The sequence below is a fragment of the Nannospalax galili genome, unplaced genomic scaffold, assembly GCF_000622305.1.
Source record: "Nannospalax galili isolate Female #2095 unplaced genomic scaffold, S.galili_v1.0 scaffold881, whole genome shotgun sequence".
Lineage (NCBI taxonomy): Eukaryota > Metazoa > Chordata > Mammalia > Rodentia > Spalacidae > Nannospalax > Nannospalax galili.
Window position 1 is genome coordinate 1,017,423 of NW_008344709.1, and position 12,326 is coordinate 1,029,748.

The 12,326-nt window shown below is 38.6% G+C and overlaps 1 protein-coding gene across 2 annotated transcripts in view; it reads right to left on the minus strand.

Moving 5' to 3' along the window:
• Positions 1-3,053: 3,053 nt before the first annotated feature.
• LOC103740374 (von Willebrand factor A domain-containing protein 5A) overlaps positions 3,054-12,326 on the minus strand; it is a 22,150-nt gene continuing 12,877 nt past the window's right edge. For both annotated transcript variants that reach the window (XM_029567295.1, XM_008840955.3), the window contains 9 exons: positions 11,768-11,882; positions 10,967-11,131; positions 10,669-10,769; positions 10,191-10,441; positions 8,723-8,821; positions 8,486-8,608; positions 7,916-8,046; positions 4,568-4,694; positions 3,054-4,061 (listed from right to left, as the gene is read on the minus strand). In XM_029567295.1, coding sequence (XP_029423155.1) covers positions 3,982-4,061; positions 4,568-4,694; positions 7,916-8,046; positions 8,486-8,608; positions 8,723-8,821; positions 10,191-10,441; positions 10,669-10,769; positions 10,967-11,131; positions 11,768-11,882 — 1,192 coding nt within the window. In that variant the 3' untranslated portion in view covers positions 3,054-3,981. The remainder of the gene's footprint in view (positions 4,062-4,567; positions 4,695-7,915; positions 8,047-8,485; positions 8,609-8,722; positions 8,822-10,190; positions 10,442-10,668; positions 10,770-10,966; positions 11,132-11,767; positions 11,883-12,326) is intronic.

The window sequence follows — 12,326 nt, forward strand, 5'->3', positions numbered from 1 at the left end:
CAAAGTATTCCCAGTGTTAAATGACCACAGATGCCAACCCAGATTACTATATCCAGCCAAAATGTCTATTATAGTTGAAGGGGAAAGAAAAATCTTCCATGACATAAATAGGCTGAAGTAATTCTTGTCCACAAAACCAGCCCTTCAGAGAGTTCTGGGAGCAATACAAAGAGCTGAAGAAAGGAATGACTATACGGAAGGGGTTGCAGAAAGAAATTAATGAAGGTATAACTGTGGAAAAGTACAGCTATATCAAGAATGAAAACAGAGATTAAAAATGACAGGATTCAATACCCATCTTTTATTAATAACTTTAAATATTAATGGACTGAATTCCCCAGTCAAAAGACACAGGTTTTCTATATTTGCAACATCATTCAATATTTCTGGCCATGACCCCAATGTCTCTACCTCAGGAAAACTTGATTTTACTGCTGCTTCTCTTGCTAACCTTGTTGCTCTCACTAGAACCACTGGCTGCCATCTCTTCTTCATGTAATCAGCTCAGCTTTCTCTACTTATTGTTCCCAAAATAAAATGTGTCAAGGGTGCTTGTTTTCTATATTTGCAACATCATTCAATATTTCTGGCCATGACCCCAATGTCTCTACCTCAGGAAAACTTGATTTTACTGCTGCTTCTCTTGCTAACCTTGTTGCTATTACTAGAACCACTGGCTGCCATCTCTTCTTCATGTAATCAGCTCAGTTTTCCCTACTTATTGTTCCAAAAATAAAATGTGTCAAGGGTGCTTGTTATTCATAGTCCTTTTGAAGGACTCTTAGCACCAATCCTGAGCATGAGCCTTCTTGTGAGCCATCCGGAGAAATGAAGCCTGTGTGTCCTGGGTGGAAATGACTACAGGGTTATCTAGCATTCACTAAGTCTTGACTTGCATACAGTGCTGTTGTTTCAGTAAATTTTCCCCTCCCCCTTCTTGGGAGACTCGCACCAGTGCCCTCTGAGGCCCCAGGGCTGACAGACCGACATAAGACATTCTATTGGTTTTGCATAGTTTATATGACATTTGGCAGGAAGCAACTTACAAAGACATGGATTCTTGTAAGCTTTTCCTTTTCCGTGTTTGAAATTCCCAAAACAAACATCCCCCACCCCCAGTCTCTCTTTGCTCTCCATTCCTCTGTGCTCAATATGGAGGCAATTCCACCCCTTTTTCTCAGTGTGCTCTGTATCACCTATGTGTTTGCTGCTCCTAAAATGTGCCAACTCCTCCCTTTTCCCAGTGTGCTTCAATTCTCTCTGGGTCTCCAGACACATCCCCTCTTTTCCTCTTTCTTGGAGGATACATTTACCCAACAGCTGTTTTACAAGGTGTTGCTATGCGGTCATGACTGGAGCATGTCTTCTGCCAGAATGTAGCAGAGACAATGGTGGCTGTGTCAGAGGGAATAGTGGCAACAATAAAAATAGGAGCTGAAGAATTCTGGGGAGTAATCAAGACTGAAAAACACAAGTGGTGGAGACAGGAAGGACAAAGGATGTATCAAGAGGGTGGACAGCCAAGGCTAGTGGAAGGCACTATGAAGAGCCAGAGATTAAGCTTCTATACAGAACAGGGCTTTAGCTCCTACACTTTCATAGTGGAAGAATCTTAAGGCAATGGAATTGACTTGTGGTTAACTTTACAGCAAAGTTCTGGGTAAAGGCAACAAACAGGAAAGGTATAAGACTTTTGCTAAAGCAGAGATGGATTTTTAATTTTCATGGAATACAAAATACCATCTATGAAAGGGGATTTCAACAAATAAGCCATAATATTCTGATTTTTCTTTTAAATTATGTATATATGTGTATCTGTGTGAATGTATGTACATGAGAGTGTAGCTGGTCAGAGACCAGAGAGAGCAATGGATTTCCCTGGAGCTGGAGTTACAAGTAGTTGAGACATCAAATGTAGGTTCTAGGAACCAAGCTCATGTCGTCTGCCAGAGTAGTATGTCCTGACATCTCAGCCATCTCTCCTGCTCCCCAAACTACACTTAATTGTGAACTGACATTTTAGAAGTTTTTTAAACTATGTACATGTATGCATGTCTGTGTAAACTATGAGCACATGAGTAAAGATGCCTCTGAGGCCAGAAAAGGGTATCTGATGCCCAGGAGCTGAAGTGACAGGCAGTTGTGAGCCACCATAAGTCTTAGGATTTGAACTCAGGTCCTCTGTCAGCAGTAGAGTCTCAGACATTTAGACATCTCCAGTTCCTAGATTTGAAAAATTACAGTGGGAACATTTTATCACTTGGAAACTCAAGTGGAAAACATTTACGCACTTAAAAACTGTCACTACTTCTCCAATTCAAAGATAGAGCACAATTGGTTTGTGTTTGTTTTTGTTCTGTTTTAGAAGAGCCTGCACTAATGCCTCAAGTTCTCACCTAGCCTAGAAGTTGTGATGAGAAAAGGAAAGATGAACAAATAGAATTCTCTGCAGAATATAGTTTCTTTAAATGTAATGCCCTTAGGAGATTCTTAATCATAAAAGACAGGGGCTAGCAAATGACAGACTTGGATACAGGCTAATTTCATGAAAATTCTAAGCTTTTTTTTCAGAATTTAATGTATATGCAAAATATCTAGTGATCTTTGTCAAAATGCATACTTCCAATACAGTATTTCAGTCTTGCCTAAAAATGTGTATTTCTAAAACCACCCAGGTAATATTACTAACATATTTCATAGTCACAACCATAAGCATACCAAGTTTGAGGAAATTAGATTCCATGATATAAGTCACAGAAATCTTCATGTCAGCTCATGTAACATTATAGGGCACACAAAGCTGGACTGTCCACTGCCATAATGAAGGTTACAAAGGTCCTGCTCTGAATTATTGAATATTAAAGCTTAAAGTACTATAGAGTCCAAGTTTAGGGCCTCAGATTCACAAATGGGGTTATTGTCTAAGGGACACTCACCATATAACTGAATTTCAGAATTGGAATGATGGTCTTCTAACCTCCATTTTTATAGAAAACTTAATAAAACCAATCCACATTCATTGAACCAACCCACAAAAGATCACATAGAGCAAATATTGGAAACAGACACTTTATTATTGATAAAACAATGATTGGGGAATAGTACATCCATTTGAGTCATTTACTTGGATAAGCTATGTGAAAAATGAGTGTCAGAATGATCATGGGGAGCCCCATTCTTCATGTGCTAGGAAATCCAGGTTCAGGTCTCAGCACAACTAGCATGAATTCTGAGTGAACCAGGTCACAGCTACACTTTAAAAGCTTCATGAGTAAAGGCTAGGTTTTTGGATAAAGGCTAGGTTTTAGGATATTACTATAACCCTCTTGAAGGGTGATTAAAGACATCTATTTTACAAATAAAACTCAACCCAAGTCACTTACACAGTGGAAAGAAAGGTATGGAAAGCATTATTGGCAATGGCCAAGCAAAATGCATTATGAAGGTCCCCAATATCACCAATGTGCAAAATGGAAACCTGGAGTCCTTTGTGAATTTGGGGTTACACTGACCTCAGAGTTGGCATTCAATTTATCTCCAACTTCCTCTAAGAATGGAAAGGCTTAAAGCTTTTTAGTATGAGCCTGGTAAGTATATAAAATTCAAAGTGAATAGAAAGGTTAATAAATGCAGTCCTTGAATTCATGCATTCTCTACCAGCAATGTTGTAGTCCTTATTCTGGAGTATAATGTGTTTTTAATGTCATTACTGTGGAAAATCTGGGAGACTATGCTATATATGGATGATGAATATCCCTCCCAGAGAGGAAACAGTTTCTGTGACCAACAGCATTTGTTATAGGGGAAACACAGGGACTGAAAATTTATCTAATGGAACCTAAAACAGGTGACTAAAGCAGTATGGTCATCCTTTACTTTTATGGTATGAAACAGGATAGAGTACTCAGGACAATACACTTCAGCAGAAGGGAAGTAGTTGGCCATAGGCAGGAAAGACCTTTCTTTTCCTGGGCATCATCCTTACATGGTAAAGACAGCAGGATTCACAGATGTCTTCAAGAATTTATTACCCATTCGTGCAAGCTCAAGCAAGGTGGAGGCTGTAAAAAAAAGGCGGGGGGGGAGAGTATGGGCTATGGGGCAGTAGATGAGGGGAAATCTTTTCCTCAGTCTTTCTCGATTTCCCTAGTCATCTCTGCCCACTACTCTTTATCATTCCTTAGTACTCCTGGCATTTCCTTTCTTCCTACCTTGATTTACTTTTAATCTTCTGACTAGAGACAGTAACAGGGAGATCACCCCCAAGGAGAACTAGCTCCGATTCCAGAACTATTGCTACTTAGCTCAGTATGAGAGAGGAACTAAGAGCTATGTGTCCTTCTTGCCACTAACTATTCCTACTTATGCCACTCCCTACCTACTCATCTCCTTCTACCTTTAATTACACATTTCACCAATATTCTATCTACCAAGGAAAAATTAGCTGATGGAGCAGAAAAGCTGAACCACCAAGAGGGAGCTAACTATTGGGACTCTCCAGTGTTCACTCTTTGCATAGTAGCTGGCTTCCTAGGAGGGAAGGGAAAGGAAGGAGTTATAGTCTTACCTGGATGGTGTTGGAGCCAAGCCACTGCCTTCCTTTCCAGAAGGTCCCACACCCAGTAGAAGTCCCTGCCATTTGCATACAGCCAGAGCACTGTCAGTATTGTAGCCCAAACCGAGGGTTCCACTACCTGCATGACAAACATCCCCAAAGCTACAGACTGTGGCAAGAAACTTGAAGAGAACACATACAACAGCTCTCTTCCTCCTTCCACTGTCACCCAAACTGCATCTAAACAGTTTCTTGTTCCCCTTTCTGCTCTTGTAGCACTTGTGAGGCCTAATGAGAGCCCTAAGCAGAGGGACAATCCACCGAGTCTTAAGACGGGAAGGTCTTAAAGTTATAAATCCAGTATAAATACCAGGGCAGTAAAGAGCACCCATAAAACATCTGAGAATCACCCCACTGTGCCAAGAGAATATGCATGACTGCTTTGGTGTTTTCTTTTTCTTATATGAATCCTTAAATTCACATTTACTGTTTCATATTGTCTGTGGCCGCATGAGAATGTCTAATTTTCATATGCAACTGCTCATAAATTACCTTCACTTCTCTCCTTGAACAGGAGATAATTTACAACAGGACTTGACTTTTATTTCTCAATTTTGCTGCTACTTTTTTCAAGAAAATAAAATCCAAATCCTCTTTTCTATTACTTGGCAATAAAGTATACAGTGTATCTCAATTTTGTCATTTACAAATAGGAAAATTGTGGCCTTCATGTTCAAAATCTTCATTGGAAATATGGACCTATATAAAAATGCTTGGCAGTAAGCAAGAAAGACATTCCTTTTTCCGTGACAGCATCCTTATGGTGGTGAGTTTAAAAAAGGACAAATAAAAGACCTAAATATTTAAAAATTTTCCATTGCAGAATAAGTTCATTATTTAGTGCTATTATTGATCTTCAACTACTTTGTAATTAGTCCAGGTACTATTTTTTTAATGATAGGGTCTCTCTGTAGCCCTAGATGGCCTGGAACATATTTAGACAAGGCTGGCCTTGGTCTCACAAATATTTCACAAAGATCTGCCCCCAGAGTGCTGGTATTATTGGGGTGCACCACCATGCACAGCCCACTTAGTTCAATCAAATTATTGATCAAAATACATTATGAACAGATGCCCCAGCCATTGGATTCCTTAAAATTGTTAGCCTTATTACCATCTTGAAGATTTTAACAAGCGCTTAACATGTATTGCTCTAAGACAGAACATTATTTTGTTTTCTTGAGACATGGTCTTTCTGTTGCCCCACTGATCTGGAATTTGCTATGTAGACCTGCCTATCTCTGCCTCCAGAGTGCTGGGATTAAGGGCATGCACTATCACAATGGGCCAGCTAGAACTTCTTCATCTTTATATCTTCTCTTAATCTGTTAATTTCTTGCTCAAAAACAGAACTTTCCTAGAAATACAATTCTAGGCATATGTCCTTTAAGATATTTAAATACTCATTTTGAAAAGTGAAAATAAGCAGCCTGATAATTTTATCATCTAGCTTTTGTTCTGAAGGCTGGAGATTACAGGGCCTTGCACTTGCTCAGTGTGTGATGAACTGGTGATGTTATCCTCAGCTGCTCATGCATTCTATTTAATTATATGCTATCAATCACTGTAACTTGTAATCAATACCAAGTAATTTCTATAATGTAGCTTATTCCTTTTTATACTACGTCTTTAAAATAGTACTGAACATACCTCGCTTCAGTTAAAAATGTGGCTTTTTTCATTCACCACATTTCAAAGTCTCAGTAGCTACTGTGTTGGACAGTGTAGCTCAAGAATAGGTAAAACTCATTGAATCACATTCTAAGTTTTGAAAATTCAGAATAAAATTTGTCTATCAACTTCCCGCAATTTGCTCCATATTACAATAATTTCTTAATGGATAGAAGACTTATCAAGTTATTTTGAATGTAGTGGATCCTTCTGAATATTTTTAAATCATTTGAAATAAGTAGTCAGCTTATTCTGACTTCAATGAACTTGAACTATGGTGTGCCATACCCTTGACAGAAAGGGACAGTGATGGAACTGGGCTTATCATGGACTTTTTTTCTACTCCTTGATTTTTTAAAATAGATATATTCACTTTACAGAGTTGAGTTTTCTGAAGAAATTATTTCAAATCTATTACACACTTAGGCCCTATGCAGGGCCTCTCATTTCTTTCCTCCTCCTGGTGATTGCCTTCTTTCTCTCAGTCTTTCTGTTTTCATGTCATATGTTTCATGTATCTTTGAAGAATTCTAGGATGAATAAAGAAAAAAACATGCAATCTATGTCTCACTTGTGCTTAAGGTGATGATCTTCATTTCCATCAATTTTCCATAAAATGTCCACTTCATTTCTTCTTTATGACTGAATAAAACTCCATTGTGTATATGTAATATATTTTCTTAATCTAGTTATCTGTTGATAGGCACCTAACCTGATTCAATAACTTTGTGAATGGTGCTGCAACAAACATGGATGTACAAATATCTCTGTAACATGTTGATTTTGAGTCTTTTGGTAAATATCCAGGAATGATATAGCTGGATTACAGGGTAGTCACAGTTTTAGTTTTTTGAGGAACCTCCATGACGACTTCCGTAAGGGCTGGACCCATGTGCATCTCTACTAGAAGTGGGTAAGAGCTTAGTTTTCCCCATATGCTCAGCAGTATTTGGTGGTTTTTTGTTTTTTTTTCCCCTTTTTTCAGCTTTTTGAATGCAAGGTCTTGCTACATAGCCCTGGCTGATCTGGAACCTGCCATGCTGCCCTCTGCTTCAAGAGTGCTGGGATTAAAGGCCTGGGCTAGCAGTTATTTTCTTAATGCTAGCCATTCTGACTAAGATAAGATGGAATCTTATTGTTGTTTAAATTAGCATTCTCTCAGGAGTTCGTAAGGCACAATCCTAGCATTGAACACAACTGTGACACTGAATGTCTGTCAGGTTATACCTAGGAAACATTCGGTTTTTTCATCTACAGAATGGTAACTCAAAATAGGGAAATTCCCTTAATCATGTGAAGAACAAGTAATATCCTGAATTCTAAGTGATAAGTTTCTTAAATTTTACTTTTTCAAGTATGATGACTGGCAGGGAATGTAAATGTGCATGAAAGAGGGGTTTTCAGTTCACTTTTGTCACATACCACTCTTGACATACTCCTATTGTCCAACCCATTGATTTCTTGCTTTTACTTTCCCAACATAATCAAAAACTATCAATTTTTTATTAAAAATGAATCTGGTCTTATTAGTTCTATGATCTATCTTGGGTAGGCTTTGATTTGCACAATTCTCACTATTAACCATTTTGTATAAAAACATCCATTTCTTTGATTTTCTTTGGGTCTCACCTCAGTAGGGTGTGAAGCCTGCATGTCTTCGAAACGAATACCTAGGACCGTGGATAAATCTTCATTCATATCCCAGGAACCATTTGCATTTTGGAGGTTTACCAGCTGTAAAATATCACGCTCCTTAAAACCTTGAGAAGAGGAAAGAGAAAGCGAGGGAATTAGGTAGCCCATTTTTCTCAGGCTGCCTGACAGATGTACTGAATTCAGGGCAGGCTATACATAGCAAGAGTGTTAATAAAGAAAGCTTCCAAATTTCCTCCCCATATATCTTCAGGCCCAATCTGTGATGTGATGGACCAAACAAGATAGTTGCATAGTTCTGCAGAAGCTAGGCTCTTTCTATTAAGTTTGTATAGGAAGAGATGGAAAAATGTCTTTGGTAAAAGTAAAGTCACCACACACCCCCATTGGGGAAGTGTTACATAGCTTACATTTTAGTCTGATGGAGCTGGGTTGGCCCTAGCATGTTTGTGTACTACACAAATCTCATCTGTGACTTGGTACCCCAAGTAGAGTATCAACTAGGTAGATAAATAGATGAAAGAAGCAAACTAAGGTCCATCTTACCTTTACGGTGACTTTGCATCTTGGTTGTGTTGGTTGAAGTCCTTCTCTTTGTCATGTCAGAGGAAGATTCTTTGTGAGATGAGTATTTCATCCTTTGGTTGCAATGAGGCTCTTGGGGTTTGTCTAGTTTGATGTGTTAGAGAAAAGAAATGGTAAGACAACAGGCCAGGTAAGATGCTCACTGAGACTGGGGGGAGGAGGGGTCATCATGATTCACTGAATTAAAAGGATCCTTACAATTTGGCTTCTTTGTCATGACTGCACAGAAATGTACAGGTGCACTACTTGGAGTCTTAACTGCAGAAGGAGTGGGGCTGGCTGCAGCATTAGGAAAACCTGAAAAACACCAATAAAGACATTTAGACAGATGTTCCTATACTCTCCACATCTCGAAGGTACTGAAGGCTGACAATATGTGACACAAGTATTTCCTGTGTCAGCGTTGGGTGTCACCTAGATGATTTCACTCTTCTGAGCTGCCCCTTCTGCACAGTGCCTGAATCACCGAGTGCTCTTTCTACTGCCTATTTTCTGAAACCCCTAACACAAAGAAGGATCTCTTTCCTACATCTCTTAATTCACTCTTGTGCTCCTTTCAATTACGTTTTGCTTTAGAATGAGTTTAGCTTTCTGTAAGTTTTCTTGGCAACCTCTTCAAGCCTGAGATGATTACACTTCCTCCTTCATCTGGGTTACCATCCATATGTATTCACATTATGAACCGTCAAACTCTTTGTTACTTCCCAATATCCACTGAAATATCTGAAAGTAAGACTACTGACTTCTACTCTATTTCAACCTCTGCAGGTATCTTGAGAGTTTTTCCCAGCCATTTAAGTATCCTATCCAACATTCTAATTCAAATAGCATTGACTTCCCCAAGTCCAAAAGAAGCCTCTATTCTGCTTCAGTTCCAACCTCTTTACTCATAATGGTCTTATTCAGAATTGTTCTACTTTTCAGAAGTTAATTAGCAATAATATATTTCCAATTTAAGTATTTTAACTGAGAGATTCCTATTTTATTTGATCTCTGACCAAATTCTAGACTACTTAAATCCTTGATTTCTATATGCTCCCCTTCAATATCAAGTTCCTTCTATGTTTATTTCTGTATTCAATCTAGCTCAACCCAAATACTTTGTCACATGCACCAATTAATTGTATATCTGTCACTTCTTGTCACATCTGTTTGGCAAAATCCTAACTTTGAAATGAAGGCAATCCTCTATCTACTTCATAACCCTTGGCCATTCTGGACAAATTATTATGTGTATTTCTGAGCAATAAATTGGACAACTGTCCCCAGTGGCTGTAACAAATCTGTTCCTGATCAAATCCTACCTCATGTCTCAGACCATTTTAGACATCAATCACTTGTAAGATCATTAGCAATCTGTGTGTTCATTAGCCATCTAATCAAAAGTACAAATCCTTTTCAGATTTTGAATTTTGATTAGTGGAAGTTTATATGCATTTCCTGTATTTTGAAGTTTCCTTATCTTCTCTAAACCTTGTTTTAGATCTCTTTCCCAATGATATAAATCTGAGTCCTTGGAAGACAGGCATTTAAAACTAGTCAGAAAACCTATATGTAGGGAGACAAGAAAACCAATGAGAATTTTCAAAAAACATTTTCATTACAAAATACTCTCAAATATGCAGAACTCCTTATTCCATAAATATGAATGGGATAAAACATTTACCATAAGAGACATTTGTCGCTGTAGGGGAACCACCTAAGAGTGTTAGCCTTGGGATATCCCTGTGAAGCAGGGGCCCCTGCACTGGCTTGTTCAGGTCCTGGTTTATGGCAATGAAGGCAGTAAAGGAACTCATGACTCCAGACTCGATGCTGATAGTCTTCACCTCATGTACATTTACTGCTGGTGTCTCTTTGAAGCCAAAATCTTTAGTCTGGATCAAGCATTTTGCAGCAAGACGATGAATAGTGAAGCTGAAAGGAAAAATATTCTAAGAATAAGGGGAAGCTACAAGTGCTAGTTACCTGAAGCCATTAAAACTTACACATTGCTGAAGGAAGGAAGAGAGGAGAGAAAACATGTTCATGGGTTAGAATTTAGCAGATGGTGAGGTGACTGGAGGGAATCTATTTGGTTTAGGGTCAAGGGAAGGAATTCAAACAGATAGATAGGAGGGTAAAGAAATTTTAAAAATTCTCACTTGGCATCAGGCTTGGGTTGTAGAGAAAAGGTCACCTTTTCCTCAAAATTCTTGCCATGGAAGGTATATTTGAGGCACACTACTCCTGAAGTCTCTGTGGACTAGGAAAAATGTTGAGCATTAGAACACACTGGAATTTCTGTCTAGAATTCGTATGTACTTGGCATGATGGGGAGGGTGCTTGGCTGTTTCTAGTTGGCAAGTACAATAACTTGTTAAAATTCAAAACCAAATACCAGTTTTAATGTAACTGACAGGGCAGGAGATTCACTAGGAAAGACTAACAAGGACGACTCACTGGCATTGTTCCCATCAGTTGGACATAGATGATTAACCTCTGACCACTAAACAGAACAGTCTGTTTGGGGGAAATCCGGTTAACAGATAGCTCAGGAGGCAAATCCCAGCTCAGTGAAACATCTTCCACTACAGACTGTAAAGAACGCTTCAGGGACTTGAGGGCCTGGAAGAGAAGAAAAAGCAGTATATAACAGTGGCAGTGATTGCTACCATTAACTACTTATTATATATCAGGGGTCATGAGACATAATGACTATTAAGCCTAATCCCTAATCCTGTACAGACAGGTGACCATATTGTTCTTTGTTTGCAATCTAAAGTTGAGAAGAAGGGATTTAGAGTCAACATATAAGACAGAGCTTAGAAATATATCTGGAGAAGGCTTTTTGCAAACACTAATAAAATGGAGTGTCAGTTTGTAGTCACTTGAAATCTATTGGACATATCATAGTTGACGGTATCTTCTGCATTGATGACTGGCTCTATATAGTCTAAGAAAGGTCCTGAAGTCTCAGACATGAGCAGCAATTTTTTTTTAGCTTTCCTGTTTCTGATTTCAATACAAAAACCTCAAATTCTCAGCATCTCATGTCTAGGCTTATAAACGAGGACCAGATATGAATTTCAGATACTATGATAGATTCTCCTTCCACAAGGTTGTGGTGGTCCCCATTATATATATAGAGAGAGATCAGGAACTGTGTCCTGCAGTTAAGTTGAGCTCCTGTCCTTGAAGTGTCCCATTCTGTCTCATATTTGACTTGTATTATCCACTTCTGGATACATGGTGGGCCCTCACCTTGGTCTGCAGTCGGTCTTTGCCTGTGATGAACTCTGAAGTTCCCCCTGATACCCGGGCAATGCTTTTTATTAAGCTGGTGGAGACACCTTGCCCAATGCCAAATGAGAAACATCTGCAAATATAAGACGGAGGTTAAAGATGGAGCTCAAGAATGGAATAATCAAATTACCATAACATCAACAATCTCAAAAATACAGTGTAGTTTCTTAACAGAATAACTACCATGTTTTGGGTGTATTCTACCTTTTCGGTCATGTAATAAATGCCTCACATTTATGACACAATATTCGCATCTGGAGTCTGAGATAGTCTTCTGTTTCATCTTGTGCATGGGATCCAAGATCTGGGGTCCAAGAATGAAGGATCGCAGTCCAAAATTACATCTGACTAAAGAGCAGAGGAGGTAACAGAGCACTACTTTGTCTAAACACAATTTCCTGGATTAAAAAGTATATATATATGTGTGTGTATATATATATGTGTGTGTTGTGCATATATATTACATATAATTATATATTACATATATAATATATATTATGCATGAGGAATTTTTGCC